This window comes from Opisthorchis viverrini, assembly GCF_000715545.1.
Source record: "Opisthorchis viverrini unplaced genomic scaffold opera_v5_19, whole genome shotgun sequence".
Lineage (NCBI taxonomy): Eukaryota > Metazoa > Platyhelminthes > Trematoda > Opisthorchiida > Opisthorchiidae > Opisthorchis > Opisthorchis viverrini.
Genome location: NW_008751675.1, coordinates 12147 through 37880, shown reverse-complemented (window position 1 = coordinate 37880; position 25734 = coordinate 12147). Strand labels below are relative to the sequence as shown.

At 43.1% G+C, this 25734-nt stretch overlaps 2 protein-coding genes across 2 annotated transcripts in view; one reads left to right on the top strand and one right to left on the bottom strand.

The window, feature by feature from the left end:
- The window catches only part of T265_12848 (hypothetical protein), a gene marked incomplete at both ends in the record, with an annotated part of 30927 nt that extends 6998 nt beyond the window's left edge, over positions 1-23929 (top strand). Inside the window, 6 exons of the mRNA XM_009165883.1 lie at positions 19486-19513; positions 19588-19734; positions 20124-20291; positions 20335-20421; positions 23226-23372; positions 23763-23929. Of these exons, the coding sequence (XP_009164147.1) occupies positions 19486-19513; positions 19588-19734; positions 20124-20291; positions 20335-20421; positions 23226-23372; positions 23763-23929 (744 nt within the window). The remainder of the gene's footprint in view (positions 1-19485; positions 19514-19587; positions 19735-20123; positions 20292-20334; positions 20422-23225; positions 23373-23762) is intronic.
- The window catches only part of T265_12847 (hypothetical protein), a gene marked incomplete at both ends in the record, with an annotated part of 16817 nt that continues 11102 nt past the window's right edge, over positions 20020-25734 (bottom strand). Inside the window, one exon of the mRNA XM_009165882.1 lies at positions 20020-20172. Coding sequence (XP_009164146.1) covers positions 20021-20172 — 152 coding nt within the window. The remainder of the gene's footprint in view (positions 20173-25734) is intronic.

The window sequence follows — 25734 nt, the reverse complement described above, 5'->3', positions numbered from 1 at the left end:
ATTCCTCCTTATGACTAGTGACGGGATCAGTGCTGGGTGTTCATTCTGATGTCCCTGTTTGTTGATTAGTGGGGAGGAATAAGCTTTACGATAGATCGGTTAGGGGGGTTCGTCTCTATGATGAACCCGGATTTTTTCGTCCCTGCTTCTTCAGTCTAGGACACCCTAATGGAAAATTCCTCTTCGGGTTGTTCACAGATTTCGTTCGCCTGTGTTCGTTCAAGGGTGCTGGGACAATTGGTTTGGGGATGGGGATGGGGGTGGGGTGGTTAAGTGGATCTAACTCTACTTGGATTTTTTACTTTTAGTAGTAAGAGGTGGTAAGAAGATATAGGGTTTTGTTCGGGGACCCTGTCACTAGCGTCTAACTCAAACGACTGACCCGCGAGGCAGCGGTCCCTTGAGGCCCCTTCCTGGACCTGATTACTCAGCAACCTGACCTGTTCGGCTGCAGAGGGTTGGCCTAGCCAGAGGACGCAGACAGTAAGGCATTACTGTCTCATTCCTAGTGCAGATGCTCATAGCAGTTGTCTTTTGAGCAGCACCGGGCTGTTTAGCGTTAAAAGTATTATGGCCGTCCAGAATAATGCGCCGGCGGTCACGACCAATTTTCGAAGGATCGGAGTGTGCGGATTTTAGAGCTCACCTTTCCTAACCCGTCCTCCATCGGGAGAAGGCAGCATTGCTGCTTCCATGAAACGACATGCTAGTCGCATGGCCAAACACCTTACTGCCGTCACACTCCTAACTCACCCAGACTACCTCGTAGCACGATTGCTCTTAGTGCGAAGTCTCTTTACTCTTGGTCTGACGGCTCCTTTTCAGCCCTCCTGGTATGGTTGCACTTTGTGCAACTGAGTTCCAGCCAGTATAGCCTGTGGGATCATTGTAACACACAAACCCGACCACAATATCAAGGTGGCAGCTTTAGGTCGGGGCAGCGGACGTCGTGTTTTAGGGAATAGACGAAATATCAGTTTAATGATAGGCCGACAGACATCTTTTGTGCCCTTATGAGCATTACCTAGTGATAGTTCGGAGGTTGACGCCCCCGTAACCTCTAAAATATGTTGATTTGATTTGATTTGAGCTTTCTGTTTTTTGTTTGTGACGTGTATCGATTAATTCTAGACTTCTATTTCTTTAGCCTTCCGCGTCCATGGTCGGTGCGCAGACTCAATTTCATTTGATATCTATTGATTCGTCGCGTTAGGCTATGTTCGTTGCTGTCGTGAACACTTCTCAGAGATTCACACAACTCACTACTTTGTATGATATCCAGTGCCTGAACAGACGTGGTAGCGCCATGCCACAGGCGAAACTCCCGGCACTGTGCAAACTTGTGGTGGCCTCTTTCCAGTCGTTCAGCTGTAGCACCCTTTCAGTACCCGGTCGCCATGCCAACGGAAGGAGGTACGAGGGCTGGGATACTGCCAGGCTGCCCGAGCCTAGACAGGAGCAGTCGACGTGCTGAGGTTGGTTTCGAACCACGGACCTCTAGTTCTGTTGGCTGGCGCCTTAACCGCTGAACTAGCTTGAGCTCAGCACAAATGGCTAGCTGACGGTGGAGCAGTTAGAAGAGAATCCGAGGTCGGTTTTGATCAACTCCTTCAACTTTTGGATCTGCGAGCCTTTCAGTTGTTAAGGCATTTGTCTGCGTCTGACGTGGCCATAGAAAACGAAGAGAGAAACTATTCCGGACGATTGCATCTTCACAATCCACACAAGTGTTCCACATCGAGCGTCAGTCAACCGTTGACACGCGCCATTGACAACTTATGGTGATGTCTTCACCTTGAGTTTGTGGCTGGTGCACTTTTGGAGGACATAGTGCCTCCACTTGATTTCGGTTATTTCGGAAGTTAGTACTGCATAAATCAGTCTATGCTCAGCACATAATTCAAGCCTTTGTTCACTTTCGCCCGTGCGTACCGAGTCTAATTCGGGTCAACCACCTAACTGAATATCAGATTCGTGCATTCAGGTGTCCTCTAACCACAACGATACCTGAGGAGCCTAACAAACTTATTTAGCCTAACTGTCTCCAATTCTGATCTAAAAGCTTTCAAAGGACGTGTTTTTCCTACCTTTTTATTTTGTTTACTTTCTCGTGGCGACGTTTCCACTAAGGCGAAGGGCGAAATTGGGCGTTGGGTGCTTTGTACATTCTAGGGGTCACCTGTTTCGTCTAGAGGATTTGACTAAACCATCATTTCAAACTATATCTGGGTGGAACACGAGGCATATTTTGTGCTCCTTTCTGGATGAATGCTCAAACCACATTGGCTTTGACTAGATGGAACGCTGTTCACGAGCGAACCTGCGTTTGTAGTACCTGGTGAATATTCTGGGTGGTTGCAGCCCACCCAAAAAGCATGGAACCCGAGTTTTTGTTTGCCACTTCTTGCAGGTCGTGGCATCCGTAGCTCGCACCCGTCTGGGTTAGGTTTTCTGGCCAATGGCTCCAGGCGAGAACCCCTAGGTTAATTTTCGGAATCGAGTTGGGAAAACGGGAACAATTCCGTTTGTACCACTGCAGGAAATCATGTGGCGGGATATCTGCGCTCTTAAATTTAATCGGTCGGACCGAAGCTGGTACTTTTAACGGGGCTTCACACCACAGCTGTTCACTTTAAAGCACATCACTCAAATACATTTTCGGTCCACTTGGAAAAGATTAAAATGATCCATCTTTCGAAAGCCAAGCGGAACAAAGATTCCAGATACCGTTGTACCAGTCATTAGCGGTCCCCTGTGAATTCAACTTCAGTCCCGATCGAGTTCGTGCCCATTTGCTGTGTCGAAATTTCCACACGTGGCCGTGACTCATACATATTTTTCTAGTCCTGAGATAGTCTAATTTCGGAGACCGGTACTACTCATATTTGCATAGGATCTATCAATGAGGTTGTTCACTAATATTACAAACCCATAAAGTGTCTGTTCTCCCAGGTGCGGCACCCGCGACATCTATACCGATGCACCAGTTTAGTGCAGATCAGGACCTGTTTGTGCCCATCACTGCCCAATACGCAGGCTCAGACGATGGATGCTCGTTGCGTCAAGCATAAATTGTACGTAGTCAGGAATCCCACAACCCCATCGGATTGTTTCTCGAAACGCGTCAGACCTAACTTGGCGACGCACACTCCATACTTGACAGTTGTTCGATAGATATAAATTTTACCGCAAATTTATTCGCTGTGAATTTCCACATGAAGTCATGATGGATGGGTAGACCAAGCAGTTGACTGTGCGCAGCTGCTCCTGTGTACGATTCTTGTTCATCCTTGATCACGTTAGTGCAAAGAACGAGTACAAGGTACTTTGTGTCGATATTCAGGACAAAAACCTACACACATAAGACACTTTACGACCAAGAACTTGATGTGCTAATATCAAAAATTACTTCAGAGAGAAGACCCTGCAAGTTAACCAATTCCTGAAGAGTGACCCAAATCCAAGTGAACAACTGTCAAAAAGGACTCGCCTTCATTAGAAGGATAGTGCTTTAGTGTGAAGGTCTCTGTGATGTCAATTTTACCAACAGAAATAATTTTATGCAGTCATCGCATATCGTCTTGTCCCATTATGGGGCCGATATTAAGGACGAACTGAATCGTTCAGCTGTAACATCCTTTCGGTGCCTAGCTGCCATGCCACCCGAAGGAAGCATGAGGGCTGGGATACTGCCAGGTTGCCCAAGCCTAGACAGCGGAAGTTGAGAGGCCGAGATCGGGTTCGAACCACGAACCTTCCGGTCAGTAAATTTGCGCTCCAACCACTCGAGCCATCTCGGACGAGCTGAATGCAAGTCGTTATAGGAATTCACATCCTAAAACATTTTCTTTCCTTCATAGATTGGTTCTTGAAGACGGTGCGAGAAATCGTACACCGAGTTGTCGCATAAAATGCTCCAGTGAATCGATTACAAAGAGCCAAATACCGAATGGGCGTATGTTCTCCAAAAGCCACGTGAAATCCAGCTTTTTTTACTCAGGTTACCGTTTCCTCGCAGATAAATGTTTCACCGCAGATGCGCACCAGCAAGCAACAAAACGTCATAGAAGACATCCACTTCCATTTTCTGGCTGTCGAAATAAATCATCCTCCACTGCTTTCTTAGCTTTTTCGTCTGCATATCCCGCTGTGATAAGATTCTCCCATTGATTATCGACTATTGTGTAGCTGTAACACCCTTTCGGTGCCTAGCTGCCATGCCACCCGAAGGAAGCACGAGGGCTGGGATACTCCCAGGTTGCCCAAGCCTAGACAGGGGAAATCGAGAGGCAGAGGTCGGGTTCGAACCACGAACCTTTCGGTCAATAAATTCGCCCCTCAACCACTTGAGCCATCTCGGACGAGCTGAATGCAAGTCGCTATAGGGATTCACATCCTAAACCATTTTCTTTCCTCCATAGATATGTTCTTGAAGACAGTGCGAGAAATCGTACACCGAGTTGTCGCATAAAATGCTCCAGTGAATCGATTACAAAGAGCCAAATACCGAATGGGCGTATGTTCTCCAAAAGCCACGTGAAATCCAGCTTTTTTTACTCAGGTTACCGTTTCCTCGCAGATCAATGTTTCACCACAGATGCGCACCACACCGCAGATGCGCACCAGCAAGCAACAAAACGTCATAGAAGACATCCACTTCCATTTTCTGGCTGTCGAAATAAATCATCCTCCACTGCTTTCTTAGCTTTTTCGTCTGCATATCCCGCTGTGATAAGATTCTCCCATTGATTATCGACTATTGTGTCCGCGACTGAACATCACGTTGAGTGGTGCATCTCCCGATCCTGACACAAGGTTAGTATCGGCCCGTCCAGCGTGCATGAACGCCGAAGTTTGCGCGTGAAACTCATGGATCCCATGTCCACGACAGCAATTATCTCGTTTGACTAACTCCACCAAGTCTTTCAACTAGTGTGTGCCCGTAAAGTTTTTAGCGTCAGCCTAACCACTGAAGAGATCCTCAAGGTGTATCTAGACAGATTGGTGAATGGAATTAAGTTTTATCTCTCAGCTTTTGCAAAAGGCATGATGTATCGGTTTCCGCCAAGAATATGACTACATAGATTCTCACGACTACTCCAAATCTGGTTTCACACGTTCGTGATTTGTGCTTTGCGAAACGGACTGTGGGAGACAGGTTGTGAACTCCACCAAAGGATCTTCGGTTAATTTGTCAAAGCCCGATTTCAGCCTATTCACTGCGTCTGAACCTTGTACGGCCAGTTTCGTCATACGTTCGTTGTGGAGGCTTAAGTATATCAATCGATCAATATAGCGGTTGTGCGCCCAAATGCACGCTTAGCCTAGATCGTTCGGCGTGCGACAATAGGTCCATGAGATCATGTGCAACAAATCTGTTTGCTACGAATGCATCTGCCCATTTAAGCAGCTAGCTGCTGAGGTGCCCAAGGTCTGGAACAACGCTAAGACAGAAGGAGGTCTGTTCAAATGATGGTAATGTTAACATTTTAACACTACGAATCCTGCAACCGCCTGCAACGACTACACATTCGTTTACGAATCATTGGGTCCACTCTTCTCCATCTCTACTGTACCAGAATTTCTCACAGCTAACTGTTAATATGTTTGTTTGCCTGAATTCACTTTTGCTTTTGACTGACAACTCATACCCTCAAAGTCTCATCACAGGTTCCCCACTAATAAACCTGACAAATGTGCCATAAAGTTCAAGTGTTGAGTGGCACAGTTCGAATACGAGTATATTACGCCCCTATGCCTATGCTTCCTCTTGTGCCCATGAATGAATAATAAGGCTTGCAAATGGACTTTTCACTGAAAGCCATAGCGTCACTATACGATGAGCCTGAAGTGGAAGGGCGAAACCGGTCGTGCGCTGTCGAAGAATCTCCAGCAACTTTGTGAGTAGCGCATTACCTCTAATACGACGGATTCAGGGGGGTTCCGCGTGAGTCTCCCGTGAAACCAATTTGGTAAGCAAATGAGTGTATTTCACTGAATTTAAGCAGGATATAAGGTTGACGGAAACTCAGGTACTGCGCATACTCGAAGAGCCCTTAGAAGGGCGAAATCGGTCGTGGGTTGTCGAAGAATTTTCAGCAACCTTATGAGTAGTACAAAATAAAAATATATATGTACTGCGATATTTGGAATATCGTAGCGACTGAAAGATGCAACCTAGTACAGCACATTCGGTTGCCTGGGAACATCATAAACGAGAGATTCAGTTGGGTCTCGAGTGAGTCTCTTGCAAAACCAAATTTATTTGCAAATGAGTGTATTTCGCTAGTCACTGTACGTAGCTTTCCGACCGATTTTAGGCTGGCTCGGAAATGGCGACAGAAGGAACGACTACTCGGCGTATCAACAGCTACTTACATTTTTGTAACCTCCATTTGGTAGTGGACTGGTTCTACCGAAGAAACAAATTGGCCTCTCGTACGATTCAGTGGCCCTCCTTTGCCAGCATGCTTAAGCCTGCATTCTGCGGTTTAATGTAATTTTGACCAGTTCAAGCTGAGAAGACGCGATGGGCCTTTGGAACTAGTCGATTTATTCCCATTTATCCAAGCAATCTGTTCCGTGAAGTCAAGATATTCATGCGGACCTTTCTCGAATAAGAGTTGCTTTCAGTAAGCGCATTACAATACACCAAATGGTGGTATGTTTTATTCCAAACATTCGAAAAAACCTCATCCGAGGTCCAGGGAACTGGATTCTTACCAGGACTTTCTCTGTTAGTTTGAACAATTCAACAAATTATGCTTACGATCGGTGTGAACTCGTCACCTGCCCTCAGGATCAGATCAGCTCGTCTGGGGATCATGTTTATTTCGGGAGATGTACTCGATCTCATCGAATTTCTCGGAAGAGAATAGTCAGTGTACGTGGTAAGTACCTACACATTACTCAGTTTTTTTTAGGCTGAAGAAAGAATACCCAGCGTTAGAAAAAGGAGCCCTAACGTAATTAGTGAAGTTATCGCGGAATGTCAGTTTTACCCATGTTACCTTGATGAGGAGGTAGTAGTCAGGACTAGGAGAAAGATGGCACAACGAACTGGCGCAAGAGAGTGGATTCTCCTAAAAGCAAGCTTTTCCGGACTGACCTTTTGTGTGATTGGGTGGTTGCGCCTCTTTGCTACAGTTAGTGTTTTGTTCGGATGTCGGGCGATTTTCTTGGGTTTAGCCAGTTGATTAGATACATCCTTTGCTAAGTCGTTCTTGATTTTTTAATTAACAAAAGTCACTGGTTTATTTGTCAATGTATATTTCAAATTACTCGGTTTAACCTTCGATTTGGATAAATCTACTTTTAGCGAAATACGCACATTTGCAAACTAATTTGGTTTTGCGAGAGACTCACCTGGAACCCAGCTGAATCCCTCGTTTGTCTAAGTGTTTCCATGCAACTGATTGTACTTCGCTAATTTCGTACAATTTGGTCTCAACATCAACATAAGGTTGATGGAAACCCAGGGACTGCGCCTACCTAATGAGCCTTAAGAAGGGCTAAACCGGTTGTGGGCCGTCGACGAATTTTCAGTAGCTTTATGAGTAGTGCATTACGAAACCCACTTTAACTTTGAGTTTATTTGGTTTCTTGGACACTTTTCAGCCTGGTAGCTTTCAAGCTCTTTTGTGCCCGTAGTTAACGGCTTTTGTTGGATTTGGCCTTTATTTTGGATTTTTAGCGATGCACTACGCTACTCAGCATCCACGTTCTTTCTTTGGTCATGCTTTGCCAAACGCGTGAACTTTGTTCCAGTTTAACTCTTGTCTATCCGGGGCTCGTACATAGAAACTGGTGGAAAGGATTGTGTATTTTATCACGAAGTGTATTGTTTGCAAAGCTTTCTTCCCACCCAACCACTTATCGTTTGCTGACAAGAAGCTTGTAAGCTGATTGCCAAGTTCAGCGAACAGATCAACAGCTGACTGATCAAAGACCGGACTTTCATTACTCTCTCTTAATATCTTTTCATTACAACAGACCTTATTCAGCCGAAAGGAAGAGATAATACTTCTACAGTATTGCTCTTGCATTCTCGATGCCATTTGAAAGGCACCAACAGCTCTAAGTATCGGATGTAGTCCTTTTTAGTTCATACTTATCACCTTGATTTCTCTGTTTTATTTTTCCGGTCCAGACACTGTCCATACCTATTCCAAGGCTTGATCGAATTCGTCGGCTTTTTCTTCCTGCTGTTTCCCCATCCTTTTGGGTCGTCATCCAGAATTGTTGTAGCAAAGCCTGTGGTTTGTAGAAGTATCAAGTGGATACTTTTGCTCGTAACATTGCTTCTAGATGTGAGATGACTTCCTCCCGTAGTCCTTGTATCTTATGCAACAAAAGGAACACGGCATTTGATCAGAATGTACATGTGAATGGTAAACTACTGTCTAGCCTGATGGTTTGGACTGTCGGTTAGAAAAGTTACGGCATCAGTGACGGACCACTTTTCTGCACGCATGAAAGGAGCAGAGAAGTCCACTATGATTTGTAAGATTCCTATTGTGGGAGAATTTGAGCCACCAAAGACATTACTTTGGGCAGCATCTTTTTATTTGAAAGTTTCCAAAACGGAAATGATTTGTACCCATAGTTCCTTGGACTGAGGTGAGGTTTTGCGGCTGTGTCGATGACTCCTTGGGAAAAGACGTCGTAACAGCTTGCTTTGCTCGTGTGATACTCGACGCACCCAGCATTCGTGCCAACGGCATAGAAGCTGTTCTCATCCTGGTACAGTATTGAACCACTTCCCCCGGCAGGAAAATGTATTCCAAACCAATGGAAAATACTACAATGGGAAATACTACCGTTGGGTCAGCTGCAATTGCCATCGTCCTCACCATCACATTTAATGTTATCACAAATCTCACACTACCAACAATCTGTAAGTAGCTCAGAGGAAGAGTGAAATTCACCAGGCTTCCAACTGAAAAGTCATGCTCGAAAAGTCGCTCCACACGTGAAACTGTACAATGTGGATCCCGTGATTGAAGGATGAACGAAGCTATATCCTATATGAGTGCGAGTTAATCGGACTGCTGATCGGCCGTCCGTATCCCATAGGTTAGTTCGGGTTAGTTTGGGGGTTCGGAACTTCCTGGAATTTCGTGAGATACACACGGCTGACGATTCACAGTAAGGATCGAACAGCTATGCAGTGTTTCTCGGCTATACAGCATACACTGGCTTAAATTGCTCCACACAGTCACCATCAAAAAATCCCCAAATCTCACATGACCAATGATCTGGTTAGTAGTATTTTGTAATCCATAAGGATGAATTTAAATCTCAATTACAAACTAGGTTGGTTTTGACGGGAGTCTCATGAGGGCTTTCCCCTATGATGCTCTGCAACCAACGGTGCTGCGCAGAATGATTAATGCTCCCGGAAAACGTGTGGAATTCGCTTACTTGGTGAACTAAACCAGTAGTAGGTTGTCCAAAGGACTTTCCAAACAGTGATGAGTATGATGTGTAGAGAAAAATTGTTTGAAATTTTAAATATCGTTAAAACTGAAACCTGAGGCAGTTTTTCCAACCGCACATTCACCTGAAGAATGTGACAGAGTGGATATTTAGTTGAGTTACTTGTTAACACTGATTTAACTTTCAGCTTCTTGTCTGACTCCACTTATGTATAATTTTGTGTTACTTATGAAACGAGATTGATGGAGAAGCTGGAACTGTGTACATGACATGGTCAGTGCATCGAATCATTGTATCTCGCATTAAAAACCAGTTATTTGAGATTGTTCATCATTCAAAAATGATGCTCCAGAGGTTTCGATATTCTGTTGGTATATTCATCCCTTCTGGAACGGTTGGCCAACAGGTGGCTGTATCACCGGACTGTGTCTTGACAGCTGGAAGGGGCAACATGGCGCAAACTAAAGGTAACCGTCCTAAGATTATTCAAGTCAATGGAAAGTTACTGCGCGTACGATGTGGAGAATAAATTCTGAACCCAAACTTTATTAGATGGTTTTTACCGGAAACAAATAACTTTCTTGCCATCGACCTTATGCGTTCTCTATGTCGACGCGCCATGCGGAATTTCATTTGGATGGAGATAGGGAATAAACTAGCTAAGGCAACATATTCACCAGACAGAGCTGAAGTCAAGTCCCGGTGATGCAAGAGGAGTGAAACACTGCGTTGGGTTGTCGGCTCATAGCGTCAAGTTTTCACTTTTTTGCTTTTTTTACTTTCTACTTTTTACTAACCGGAAGGACCGTGGTTCAAAACCGATTTCTACCTCTCGACTTCCCCTGTTAGGCTTGGGGCAACCTGGCAGTATCCCAGCTCGAAAAAGCTTCTTATTTTGCAAGAAAAATGGAAGTCCAACGCGACACTACTCAGCTGGAATGGATTCACTTTGTGTAGATCCAAAGTGTATAATTAGTAAATGACTGGTTAGTCATTATGGAAGATTTTCTGACCAATAGTGATGCTGTGACTAGTTCGCTGGCAAGTTAATCGGCTCCACAGAGGAAACGTTGAGTACATGACCCTTGCTGTACTAATTTTTTCGTTGTTTTGTCCATCTTTTGGACAAATCTGCTGCTTATCCAAAAATTTAGTGCTCACACACTTTGGATAGGGGTTCCCTCATCTTAGCAAATGGGCAGTACCGAACACTTACGAGAACTCTGGAACTTACATCCAGACACCAGTAAAGAAGTGCCTAGCATACTTGCAGAGCCAAACATGCCATTTTACGCCTCTCGTATTTTCATGACCTGGGATGTTAAACCAACAGAGCTGCAGTCTTGATTTCCACTCTAATGAGAAAACATAGACTATGTTTTACATATACAGCATGTTATATATGTGCACCATATTACACATATACATACATAAAAGTTGAGAAAGGATGCCGGTGTAACGGTGATACTACTGACTGAAGGCATGTGAGTAGTATGTTCTCTCGTAAATCCGCTTCGCGTCTCTTGAAAAGTGAGATCTGTTGCGGAATTTGTGTAGTCAATTTGTAGAATTTGCTTGCATTCAAGTAAAAGTCATGAATATCCAAGAAAAGTTTAGGAAGTCGCGTTCAAGGAGAAGATGGATATTCAGTTTTGTAAACGAGATGCATATGAGAGTTTTGCTCCCCTGTCCAATAGTCTGTAACTGTTCAGTTGATTTTTCCATAATAGACAACTCCGCAGCGAAGACCTTCTTCCTCTCACCAGTATCTATGATTCGAATGCTGTAACTCCATAAAAGCAGCAAGGGATAATCAGAGGTCGAAATTTCATCCATACCTTCGTAGAGGGGTGAGAAGGCTAGGAGCAGTCGTTCTAGACGAGATGGTGCCATAAGGTGGTCCCATGATGTCATCGTCTTCAGTTTTTTTAAATTTTGTGTTTTATGTCGGCTGGTATTAGTTTCTATTAGGCTTGTGTCCGTCACCGATAAGAGCCGTTCAGTCCTATCCACCAGGATTGCAGTAGTTTCGAAAACATGGGGCCCCTCCACATGTTTGTCGGGGGTGCATACTAACAAAAATAAAAGTACAAATTGGAAATCCGAGAATTGCAAATAGGTTTGTCTTATCCTCCGGGTTTATTGAACTCTTAAAACGAATGTGGCATTTGTTTGTATCAAATCCAATCAAGGAAAAAGTACTACTGTGGAGGGTCGTTTTATCAGGCGCCAAACTATGCTAGGCAGTAGTCTGCTAACCAACCTTAACTAGTGGCATAGGAAGTCACATCTTTGGTACTCCATTTTGAGCGGGAACTCAGTGATTTATGAAACCATCGGACTTTTCGAGAGAAGAGAATACACGCCATGCTACTACAGTTATTTCTTCGATAGGAGCATGTCCTCATCTGGGTATTCTTTGAGGGTGATGATATTGTATAGTCTCAGTGGCAATAAAACAACGTTGTTACACTTTTGATGCTGGCTTCGTTTTGGGCCAAAGCTCTATGTAAGCAATGCTTCAAACTTTGGTTTCTTTTGGACTGCTTTTGTCTAAAACAGGTGGAAACTTTATGCGTACCTTCTATCTTTCATTGAATTCATCGTATACGTCTTCATGTCTGTCTCCATATCGCCATTTATTTTTATTTGAGTTGATCATAATCTGGCATTGTGTACCGTAGCCGTTATTGCATCGGTTTACTTCCATACTGAATTTCGAGTGCCTGCGTTGAGTGAGTCCGATCGATTGGGGGTCCAAGCTGGTTTTCGAGGATGCCCATTGGAATTCAGGAAAGAACGAAGTGAACATGCGAAATACACTCAGTTGCAAACAAATTTGGTTTTGACAGAGGCTCATCTGGAACCCAGATGAATCTCTCATTTGTGATGTTTCCAGGTGACTGAATGTGCTGTACCAGGCCGCCTCATGTTTCAGTCGCTACGATATTCCGGATATCGCGATGCATATATATTCGCGATGCACTACTCATAAGGTTACCGAAAATTCGTCGGCGGCCCACGACCGGTTTCGCCCTTCTTGGCTTCAAGTAGAACATCAAGCTGGCGACAACTCGGTGACTGCGTCTACCTGATGAGCCCCAAGAAGGGCGAAACCAGTCGTGAGCCCTCAAGGAATTTTCAGAAATCTTATGAGTAGTGCATTACGAAAGTGAACATGGTTATATCAGAACCAGCCAGCAGTGCTCAGATCTTGCTAAAAACCACGCTAACAATAAGTTCTGCGGTGCTGTTTGTACGAGGTTACCTAAGGCAGTGTTTCCGCGATAAAGGTAATGTTTTTGTTGAAAGTTGATCTAATATTTCCCTAGAAACTCCAAATTATTGTGAAGATCATGATATATGCGTCCTTCTGTTCAAGTGAGACTTTTTTGTTCATTTTTTTACTGACTGTATCTTTGGAGAATTCATAACCTGAGTGACGTCAAGAAATAATAAAAATCAAAGATCTGCAAACCAGCGAAATGAAATAACTCTCGTTTTTTGTATGGTTTAGTTTGTCTAACAAATTGTTCTAGGAAGCCAACGAATTTTGTACAGTCAGATAACTGCTTCCAAATTGCACGATCATTGCTCAGTACTGGATAACTACGGATCCTCTGCCTTAGAGTTTCACGGTGGATCATTTTTAAGACTAGCCACTTCTACTCTGCGTTACTAGTGCATCTAGTTTCGTAGCCTTGCTGTAAGACCGACACATGTTTGTTCGTATACTTGTGGCCCAGTTAAGCCAACGAAAAGCAGCATTAATAGATGAAGCTGTCAACAGGATAACGCATGTTTCTTTGCTGTTGTACGGCACACAACTTTCTGAAAAGATGTATGTACCCACGATGCGACTGCCCAAAGTGAAACTGCGCACTTCATGGGATGACATCAGTGTCCACTTGGGTTGCGGAGGTCATTTCGTCTCTCGCCTTCATTCCGTAGTGGACTTAAGCTTTACCTAACGCGAAAACAGATCCGGATAACTGTACTCCTGCCAAGTGGAGGTGTGATGGCTCAGTGGTTAGAGTACAAATTTACTGAACGGAAGGTCCGTGGTTCGAATCCGACCTCTGTCTCTGGACTTACCCTAACCAGGCTCGGTCAACCTGGCAGTATCCCTTCCTTCTGGTGGCATGGCAGTTAGGCACCTAAAGGGTATCACAGCTGAACGATTATTATTTATTATTACTCTTTCCAAGTGCAGGTAATGTCAGTACCTGGATTGGGATCAAAAGAAAACTGGATTGCACAGCACTTTCTGCAGTGATCTCTAGAAGCACTCTCCTCTTCAGGTGATGTTAACTGGCTTGAGGCAGTTCACCGGCACTCATATGATCAATTTAATTTAACGACGGGACAGAGATCTTCATTCTTAGTGTACCTAGAAGACTGACTGCCAGAGTAGTTGTATATTGCTACAAAAATCAATCCAAATATGGGTGAAGTTTCCACTCGCGTAACATGTGTTTGCAGTGCATAGTTTAGATTCGCTAGGTGTCATGTTCCAATCGGGTTTCCTATTTACCTAAAAGTCGTTTTGCCCACTAGAGCATCGAATTGTGGTGTGTGTGTTTATTAGAATGTGCCGTTTTTTTATCTGTGGAGCTGCAGTACGGGACCGCGTCATGATGCAACTTGTTGACCCCCCTGAAACCAGTAGTTATTCGCTTCCCGCATTGCACCACGGGTAATCTATGACAGAGCGTGAGATGCCTGAAACCAGTGGTCCCTGTTAAATCTCTTTTACCCTAACTGGTTCATCTGACTGAATCCCTATCACCATTCTACTCGTGGACCAAGCTGTTGTCTAGGTTGACAAATTCTCAAGCATTGGAGCATCCTATTTATACTACACACAAACACACAACGTGAACACGGTCCATGGGCTTTTCCGATGAGCATCAAACGCAAGCTTATCAAAGTGCTTCTTTGGTGTCCGTTTGCCGAACATTCCAGGGCTCTGTCTGTGTCAGTGCCGTGCTACTTTCAAAGTGAATGTCCCCATCTATTTAGGGAATAATGGGAGAGTAAGTAAGATGAACGTAGAAATTCTGTCAGCCAAATAGGCTATTCGACGAATGCTAGGTTAGTGTTGGGTAGCTCAGGGGGTATAGTTATATCAGTTAACCCTTCCCTCCACTTCTGGTCATCGAATGCACCTCCGAACTGGTAGAGAGCGATGAAATTCATATATGATCTCTTCAATCATCCACTACGGTAAGCCCGTTTCGTTGCCTTAAGGGTATATTTTTCATACATCTGTAGCCAAATCCGTTGGGAACAGACCATTTTGTCAAAGACGGACGACTAGCAAGCGAGCTACCGCTTCGCAACAGAAATTAATCTGAGCTTGCGTGGGTCTTAGTTTGTTATTAGGCGGGTAACACATTGCTTATTCGGAAACGTCTACACAACGCTGTAATAAGATTTTTTGCACTGTTCACTCTTGTTTTCTTAACAGTTATTTTCCTTTACTGGCTGTGCTCGGGTCAAGGCCGCAATCATCTTTCATTTTTATGCGGCACTGCAAGCCAGCTGGTGTTTTACGATTCCTTAGGTCACACAGCCTAATGGGGGAAGCTGAACGAAGCAACCATACAGGCTTCACCATTGACAGCCTGCAGTAGGTCCTTTCACATCCTTTGTGGCCGGCTTCGTGAATATAAACGAACTACAAAGCTGACAAGTTTGTGGGACTGTGGCATCCTTTTGCCTCGAACCGATCGATTGACCTTAAGTCTTATAGGCATTTCGATAAGCCTAGTAGTGGAGGGGAGTACGTTGCCACAACCTTAGATTCCAGTCTGCCAACTTCCGCAAATGTGGAACAAACTATGCAGTTAACCAATCGGAGTTACAATCAGGTCATATATGCAAACAATCACTAAACAAATACATATTAGCCCGTAGCTGCAGCAGCCTCCAGCCCTGTCTTACACTCGCGGTGGATAGTATTCTAACCATTTTCCTTATCGAGTGCACACCGGGTCCTCTACAATGGTAAGTGCCACTGAAAAAATCTGCTGAAACGGTGCCTTAGATCCCCCCACCCGAAAAAAGACAAAATCGGTAACTGTTTCTTACTTCTTGGCGACACTCTTTTTTACTCGACAGTCGTTTTCTCCAGGTGTTCGTTTTATAAGACCTTAAACCAAATCGCTCTTTGTTTGTGAAGAGTTTCGAACGACTTGGTATCATCCCAGAATACTCGAATATTTTGATAGGATGGGACACTTTGAATAGAGTGACTAGCAACAAAACAAAATCTGGGGATTTTAGGGAACTTCAACACGGCTAAAGTTGACTTAGGATAACCCCTAAATTGTGAGCCATACAATGTAAAGTTCGGGTTTAAAACACATCTACCCGTGTCGACGAATTTGACTGCGCCATAACTATCACCTACCCATAAAGAGGTATTCGTTGATGTGACGTGATCAGTTCTGAATGAACATGATGAAACGTTTCATTAGCGTTTTAAAAGTCTCGGTTATCTTCTTTTCTAATTTTTGGTCAATTCGGGACTCCCAACAATTACAGAGATAACATCTGGAGGACTCAGGCTTTGTCAACATGGTTTCGACAACTAAAACGTCTATCTATCCTTGAGAGGTTGCTAGAAGTTACCGCCCTCATCAACTTCCGTCTGGGATATTCAGAACGTAAAATTCTTACTGTTTCCAAGTTTTTGATTGCCCCGGTGCCCTTTGAATAGGATAATTACTGAAAATTAGGAATTGTTCTTTGCACTCTCACTCAGAAAGGGTCTGATAATGACCAAACGATAGGATTAAGGTTTATTGGGTTGGGGAACATGAAACTCAGGTAATCTGTGCTGGATTCCGTTTTTAGAACTGACCACCTCCGTCTCTTCGTTTCTCAGTGAACCTTCGAGGGGAGTTTATTGACCCATTGAAATATCCTTAGGAGAACATACTCGATTTCACTGAGCCAAATATGATCTGTGCAGCACTATTACTAAGGGAGTAACGAGTTTCGGACTCAATTTTTTGAAGCGTCGGGAACCGGGTTCATCAAAGTGAAAAGGTTCTGTTTACAAACGACTGCAAAAGGAGTTCTTCTATATTTCCGAGAGCCCTAACTGCACAGATATGAAGATACTAGCTCACGGGTGTCATCTTATTACTGAAGTGGTTGGCTAACAGTAGTATATCCACAAATAAATTTTAAAACGAAGCTATATGTAATCCAGTTCCATGAAGTGTCTCAACCTCTTTGAAACCTCCTTATTTACTACGTTTGTCAAAGCATAGTTTACGTTCGAACACAAACCCTAGTAAGTGAAAAGTTTGCGAATATGAGCAATGAACACAATGGATCGCTTATTGGCTGTTATCTGAGTGACAGTTGATAAACTGGCCCCAGTTGCTTAGGCGGCCACTCTTGAGTACAGTACTGAGGGACTCCTGGTGCTTTTCTTGCTAGGGATCATTTATTCGTGATGAATACGACTCGAAACCCCATAGCGTAAGAAACCTCACCGGCTAATAGGTTGTCATTTTGAGTTTCGTCTTCCTCGACTGAAGTTGTATGGGGTGTAAGTTTCGTTGGGCTGTCTCGCGGATGCCATTTCACTCCAGCACGATGCTGAATTATGTTTGATGTGATGATGTTCTTAGGCGTGGAAACCTTACTCTTGATCACTGTCGTAAGACTATACACGATCATCTCTATCCTTTATCTTGGGACCTGAGGTGTAATTATTCACAAGGCATGATGTGTGCTGATGCCACCGATGTTGAGTGATGATGGTGATAGTCAGGTTAGTGGTCACTGGCGCGACCTGGGTACTACTAGGGTTCGAAAGGTTACCAACACACTTGCACGCATTTTGGTGGGCCGCATCGATGTTGTGTATGTATGTACGTTATATATGTATGAATGTATGTATGTATGTATGTATGTATGTATGTCTGTATGTATGTATGTATGTATGTATGTATGTCTGTATGTATGTATGTATGTATGTATGTATGTCTGTATGTATGTATGTATGTATGTATGTATGTCTGTATGTATGTATGTATGTATGTATGTATGTCTGTATGTATGTATGTATGTATGTATGTATGTCTGTATGTATGTATGTATGTATGTATGTATGTCTGTATGTATGTATGTATGTATGTATGTATGTCTGTATGTATGTATGTATGTATGTATGTATGTCTGTATGTATGTATGTATGTATGTATGTATGTCTGTATGTATGTATGTATGTATGTATGTATGTCTGTATGTATGTATGTATGTATGTATGTATGTCTGTATGTATGTATGTATGTATGTATGTATGTCTGTATGTATGTATGTATGTATGTATGTATGTCTGTATGTATGTATGTATGTATGTATGTATGTCTGTATGTATGTATGTATGTATGTATGTATGTCTGTATGTATGTATGTATGTATGTATGTATGTCTGTATGTATGTATGTATGTATGTATGTATGTCTGTATGTATGTATGTATGTATGTATGTATGTCTGTATGTATGTATGTATGTATGTATGTATGTCTGTATGTATGTATGTATGTATGTATGTATGTCTGTATGTATGTATGTATGTATGTATGTATGTCTGTATGTATGTATGTATGTATGTATGTATGTCTGTATGTATGTATGTATGTATGTATGTATGTCTGTATGTATGTATGTATGTATGTATGTATGTCTGTATGTATGTATGTATGTATGTATGTATGTCTGTATGTATGTATGTATGTATGTATGTATGTCTGTATGTATGTATGTATGTATGTATGTATGTCTGTATGTATGTATGTATGTATGTATGTATGTCTGTATGTATGTATGTATGTATGTATGTATGTCTGTATGTATGTATGTATGTATGTATGTATGTCTGTATGTATGTATGTATGTATGTATGTATGTCTGTATGTATGTATGTATGTATGTATGTATGTCTGTATGTATGTATGTATGTATGTATGTATGTCTGTATGTATGTATGTATGTATGTATGTATGTCTGTATGTATGTATGTATGTATGTATGTATGTCTGTATGTATGTATGTATGTATGTATGTATGTCTGTATGTATGTATGTATGTATGTATGTATGTCTGTATGTATGTATGTATGTATGTATGTATGTCTGTATGTATGTATGTATGTATGTATGTATGTCTGTATGTATGTATGTATGTATGTATGTATGTCTGTATGTATGTATGTATGTATGTATGTATGTCTGTATGTATGTATGTATGTATGTATGTATGTCTGTATGTATGTATGTATGTATGTATGTATGGAAAAACCCGTGGGTACATCACAGTACTGTATGTGTCAAGTTGATTCTTAAGGATAGTAAACACTTTACCCAATGGAAATATGCAAAAAGAAATCTGCTTGAATCAGCCCGAGTGTTCAGAAAGCAAAGTTTATAATGGCTCCACTTGTTGTGTTTACAGAGTACCTGAATCTGCATAAGGATGACAACTATGGATGATAGTGGTGGCTTTTTTATGACCACTGCTTTTCTACGGAGGGGCTTACAGGAGAGTCACCACAGTCTCTCAGTTTATTTGGAATTTTGTCATCTTCCGGTATATTTACTGTTATTTTACTCAGTATGTGACGGAACTGCCTTACCCTCTAAAAGATTCAGCTTCCAGGCAACTCTATCACCCTCAAGGACGTTTTTGATGGACTCCTGGGGGTAATATTTGCACGCGACAGACAATAACAGTAAATCTACTCTGATTGGTAATCTCAATTTATGCCAAGCCAACTCATGTTCTGGTCTACCACGTGGCTCACCAGACCGGATGGCTCCAATGCACGGCTGGGAGTTGTATTACCAAGGTAGTCTTTACATCCAGTGGAAAGTACAGGATTCATTCAGTAGCGGCAGTATGGAACCTCTGACCACCATTCAACGGCAAGTCTTTTTGATAGAGGTTTCTAAAACGTAGCTGATTTCGGAGCACAATGACCCGCTTGAGATACAACCAATGGTAACTCTCTCCTCCTTTTTCAGGGCTCATTAACAAAGGCCGATATTGAAGGTACGTTTGAGAACATTTGTCTACTTGTGTATCGGCCTCTACTTAATTTTGTTTCTCTTATTTTACACATACAGATGTCCGAGAGGTCTTTGATTTGTTCGATTTCTGGGATGGCCAAGACGGTCTAATTGATGCTGTCAAGGTGGGGGACCTGCTCCGTTGTTGTGGTCTGAACCCCACCATTGCACTAACCGTGAAGCACGGAGCCACGCTGAAAAAAGGTGCGTCTCAAATGAGTTTGATTGGTTGATCATCCAGTTTAAAAAGCTTTTACGGGTAGCCGGGTAAGACTCGGCTGCTTTTATGGTTTCTCAGATAGTTTTTTCGTTTATTTCAATAACTTTGCTGCAGGTGAAGCGAGAAATTTAATGCTCTAGTTTCAGAAATAAACATTTTCGGACAGGCACACCGTTCGCATATCATGGGAGCACGAAATAATCGATAAACTGGATGGGTTAGTTAAGCTGTCTTCTAATTTTACATGAATGTTTTTGGATCAAATCGTTACTCAGGTGGTGTGTAGTGTATTCGAATTTCATACTGTATGCCAAACTGAAGCTCGTACAGTTGTTTAACATCCTCAGTCACTGTTGTCGTTTTCATTCCCCAGGAGAAAAACAGTACCGGTTCGATCAATTCTTGCCCTGTTACGAGGCCATCTTGAAAGCCAATGAAGGTGGAAAATTCTCTGACTACGTAGCAGTCTTCAGGTCTTTCGATCGAGAAGGTCAAGGCTTCATCACGGCAGCCGAAATGCGAAGCGTATTGACAGGATATGGTGAGTCAGTAAGAAGTGATTGTCAAAACCTCCGTGTTCCCAGGTGAACCCTTGGACGATAAACAAGTTGATACGCTTGTCAAACTAATTGACCTCCATGAGGACTTTGACGGAAACATCAAGTACGAAGGTACGTTTGAAAAGCTCACAGCGTTTCACAACTGTCTCATTTTTCTCTGTCCTCTGCAGAACTGATAAACAAAGTCCTACAAGGACCGAAAATGTAGAGCACCTGCCCAATGTTTCTATCACAAATTTTGCATTATGTTATCCTTCATTCGTTGAAAATAAATGTCCCTACAGTTTTACCAGCTTTCTCATTTTTTGATTTTTTGATTGCTACTACTTGGTTGACATTAGGGGCTTATCGTGATAATATGCCTCAAGTTCTACGGCAACATTTGTGCACTGTTATCACAGTTGTGTTGTAATGACTACTCGAAACGATTTGAATGACGCAACTTCAGTTGGAGGTAAAAGCACCCACCGAAAAGGTACACACAATACAAATCAAGCTTTATATGGTTGTTTGTGCATCCAGTCGAAAGCTAATGTATAGGGTTAGGGTGATCAGGCTGCCACACACTTCGCAGTTTGCATGGGGCTCGTTACAGATATTTGGATTTATTAGTTGACGAACTCGGTCATAAGCATTCTGTCCAATAGCAGAACACCTACGCAGCTGTTTTACCAATGTACCAGAAATATACAACATGACACTGAATGGGTTGGAGGGTAAGCGGTAGATGGTGTTTTTTTGTTCGCTTGCCTTAAGATGTACGTACGCCGAACGCTTGGTGCGGAGATTGTCGATTTACTTATTACGGTTTCCGTCACAGACTACTTACTCTGCTTTCGGAATCCTGTAAGTCCTCCGCGTAAAGTTTGTTTGAAATATGTCCATTTCACGCAATCTGGCAACTGTCTACGGAACCAGGATTTTGGAGCGCAAAAAATAGTTTTCTTAATGACAGTGCATCAACGATGCCTTCACAAAGACCAAATATTTGTAGACTAACAAATAGAACGGTCATGTATGATGTGTAAACTTGCACGTTTGTGAATATCTTCATGCAAATATGATACGTCAGTCCCGTCGTTTTAGACTCTCGTGAGTTCATAGCTGTCTCATGGCAAAAGTGTTGGGTTTAAAGAACACGAGGGAAGGCCTCTTTTCTTATCCTCAAATGTCAAATCAGTTACCGGTGCTGATTTGCAACTACTTGATGTCTTCAGAGCATTGCCCGAATCTGGTGGGAACACCGGACCAACAGCGCTGAAGTTTGTCAAATGGTATTCCGGAAAAATAACTCACCCTCGCTAGATGAACTGATCACACTGCATAGGTTGCGCTGGCTTGGTCATGTGTTGCGTATGCCAGTCGACCGACTTCCTCGAATGGCTCTTTTCGAACAACCACTTGAAGGGTGGAAGAGAGTCAGAGGTGGTCAAACAATGATTTGGCAGTGAAGTGTAAAAGCCATTACCAGCAAACTCAGCTGCGCTGGTCATTGCCTTCTTCCTGGATTGGGACCCCGAGGCGGGCCGCATCAATGGTTAGAGACATTGTCAAACATGGCCTAGTGGCTCAATCAATGGCACTTATGCATCCAAGCTACTGACTTCAATGCATAGCTGCCTTCCCAATCCCCCCAATTAACAATCCACCTACCTGTATCTATGCAATGCATAGCTGCCTTCCCAATCCCCCCAATTAACAATCCACCTACAGTGCTGTATCTATGCCCTAGTTTATCAGCTCCCGCCTGCAATGCGCAACTACGTACCCCACATGCCCGAATCATCGGTGAACGAAAGTGTGGCACCTACAACCATTGTTCAACAAGTACGCGGTTATTACTGCTGATGATGATGATGATGATGATGATTGCAACTACCAGGGTCAATGAACGGATCAACCGCTACCTGACAGGTGGACATAGGTCGATTTGTAGGTTCGAGTTCCTCGCAAATGGTTATCTTTCCTGAGACACCTCTGCACCGCTCTGTATGAAACAACTTAATTAGGTGCCGGATTCCACCACAGTGGGATCTTGTCGGATAGATATATCGTCTCTTAAAAATAAGTGCGTACTTTGGTAAATTTTATTCTTGCCATTCCAAGAATTTTTTGCCTAATACTATGTTTAGTCTTATGTAACTGGGCATTACGGACTGCATGGCCTCAGTACGCGTGCTGAATCCAGCTGATGACAGAAGCACGCAAACAGACACTGAGCTCAGCTCACATCAAGTTGAACTCACATGACCCGTATCCCTAGTGTGATAGTTTGCCGATCACGCGTTTCCCGGCTTTTCATTTGGATGCGTGGGGANGAGGGTCTTACAGGAGAGTCACCACAGTCTCTCAGTTTATTTGGAATTTTGTCATCTTCCGGTATATTTACTGTTATTTTACTCAGTATGTGACGGAACTGCCTTACCCTCTAAAAGATTCAGCTTCCAGGCAACTCTATCACCCTCAAGGACGTTTTTGATGGACTCCTGGGGGTAATATTTGCACGCGACAGACAATAACAGTAAATCTACTCTGATTGGTAATCTCAATTTATGCCAAGCCAACTCATGTTCTGGTCTACCACGTGGCTCACCAGACCGGATGGCTCCAATGCACGGCTGGGAGTTGTATTACTAAGGTAGTCTTTACATCCAGTGGAAAGTACAGGATTCATTCAGTAGCGGCAGTATGGAACCTCTGACCACCATTCAACGGCAAGTCTTTTTGATAGAGGTTTCTAAAACGTAGCTGATTTCGGAGCACAATGACCCGCTTGAGATACAACCAATGGTAACTCTCTCCTCCTTTTTCAGGGCTCATTAACAAAGGCCGATATTGAAGGTACGTTTGAGAACATTTGTCTACTTGTGTATCGGCCTCTACTTAATTTTGTTTCTCTTATTTTACACATACAGATGTCCGAGAGGTCTTTGATTTGTTCGATTTCTGGGATGGCCAAGACGGTCTAATTGATGCTGTCAAGGTGGGGGACCTGCTCCGTTGTTGTGGTCTGAACCCCACCATTGCACTAACCGTGAAGCACGGAGCCACGCTGAAAAAAGGTGCATCTCAAATGAGTTTGATTGGTTGATCATCCTATTTAAAACACTTTTACGGGTAGCCGGGTAAGACTCGGCTACTTTTATGGTTTCCCAGATAGTTTTTTTCGTTTATTTCAATAACTTTGCTGCAGGTGAAGCGAGAAATTTAATGCTCTAGTTTCAGAAATAAACATTTTCGGACAGGCACACCGTTCGCATATCATGGGAGCACGAAATAATCGATAAACTGGATGGGTTAGTTAAGCTGTCTTCTAATTTTACATGAATGTTTTTGGATCAAATCGTTACTCAGGTGGTGCGTAGTGTATTCGAACTTCATACTGTATGCCAAACTGAAGCTCGTACAGTTGTTTAACATCCTCAGTCACTGTTGTCGTTTTCATTTCCCAGGAGAAAAACAGTACCGGTTCGATCAATTCTTGCCCTGTTACGAGGCCATCTTGAAAGCCAATGAAGGTGGAAAATTCTCTGACTACGTAGCAGTCTTCAGGTCTTTCGATCGAGAAGGTCAAGGCTTCATCACGGCAGCCGAAATGCGAAGCGTATTGACAGGATATGGTGAGTCAGTAAGAAGTGATTGTCAAAACCTCCGTGTTCCCAGGTGAACCCTTGGACGATAAACAAGTTGATACGCTTGTCAAACTAATTGACCTCCATGAGGACTTTGACGGAAACATCAAGTATGAAGGTACGTTTGAAAAGCTCACAGCGTTTCACAACTGTCTCATTTTTCTCTGTCCTCTGCAGAACTGATAAACAAAGTCCTACAAGGACCGAAAATGTAGAGCACCTGCCCAATGTTTCTGTCACAAATTTTGCATCGTGTTATCCTTCATTCGTTGAAAATAAATGTCCCTACAGTTTTACCAGCTTTCTCATTTTTTGATTTTTTGATTGCTACTACTTGGTTGACATTAGGGGCTTATCGTGATAATATGCCTCAAGTTCTACGGCAACATTTGTGCACTGTTATCACAGTTGTGTTGTAATGACTACTCGAAGCGATTTGAATGACGCAACTTCAGTTGAAGGTAAAAGCACCCACCGAAAAGGTACACACAATACAAATCAAGCTTTATATGGTTGTTTGTGCATCCAGTCGAAAGCTAATGTATAGGGTTAGGGTGATCAGGCTGCCACACACTTCGCAGTTTGCATGGGGCTCGTTACAGATATTTGGATTTATTAGTTGACGAACTCGGTCATAAGCATTCTGTCCAATAGCAGAACACCTACGCAGCTGTTTTACCAATGTACCAGAAATATACAGCATGACACTGAATGGGTTGGAGGGTAAGCGGTAGATGGTGTTTTTTGTTCGCTTGCCTTAAGATGTACGTACGCCAAACGCTTGGTGCAGAGACTGTCGATTTACTGATTACGGTTTCCGTCACAGACTACCTACTCTGCTTTCGGAATCCTGTAAATCCTCCACGTAAAGTTCGTTTAAAATATGTCCATTTCACGCAATCTGGCAACTGTCCACGAAACCAGGATTTTGGAGCGCAAAACTAGTTGTCCTAATGACAGTGCATCAACGATGCCTTCACAAAGACCAAAGATTTGTAGACTAACAAACAGAACGTTCATACATGTATGATGTGTAAACTTGCACGTTTGTGAATATCTTCATGCAAAGGATAGGTCAGTTCCGTCGTTTTGGACCCTCGTGATTTCATAGCTGCCTCGTGGCAAAAGTGTTGGGTTTAAAGAACACGAGGGAAGACCTCTTTTCTTATCCTCAAGTGTCAGATCAGTTACTAGTGCTGATTTGCAACTGTCCGATGTCTTCGGAGCATTGCCCGAATCTGGTGAGAACACCGGACCAAAAACGCTGAAGTTCGTCAAATGGTATTCCGGAAAAATAACTCACCCTCGATAGATGAACTGACCAAACTGCATAGGTTGAGCTGGCTTGGCCATGTGCTGTGTATGCCAGTCGACCGATATCCTCGAAGGACTCTTTTCGCACAACCAGGTGAAGGGTGGGAGAGAGCCAGAGGCGGTCAAACAATGACTTGGCAGCGAAGTGCGAAAGCCATTACCAGCAAACTCAGCTGCGCTGGTCATTGCCTTGTTCCTGGATGGGGACCCCGAGGCGGGCCGTATCAATGGTTAGAGATATTGTCAGACATGGCCTAGTCGCGCCCTCAATGGCGCTCATGCATCCAAGCTATTGCCTTCCATGCATAGCTCCCTTCTTAATTCACCCACTTAGCAGTCCACCCTACAGTGCTGTATTTACGCGCTAATTTATCAGCTACCGCCTCCAATGCGCAGCTACCTACCCCACCTCCCCGAATCATCGGTGAACGAAAATGTGGCAGCTACAACCATTGTACGAAGAGTACGCGGTAGCTGA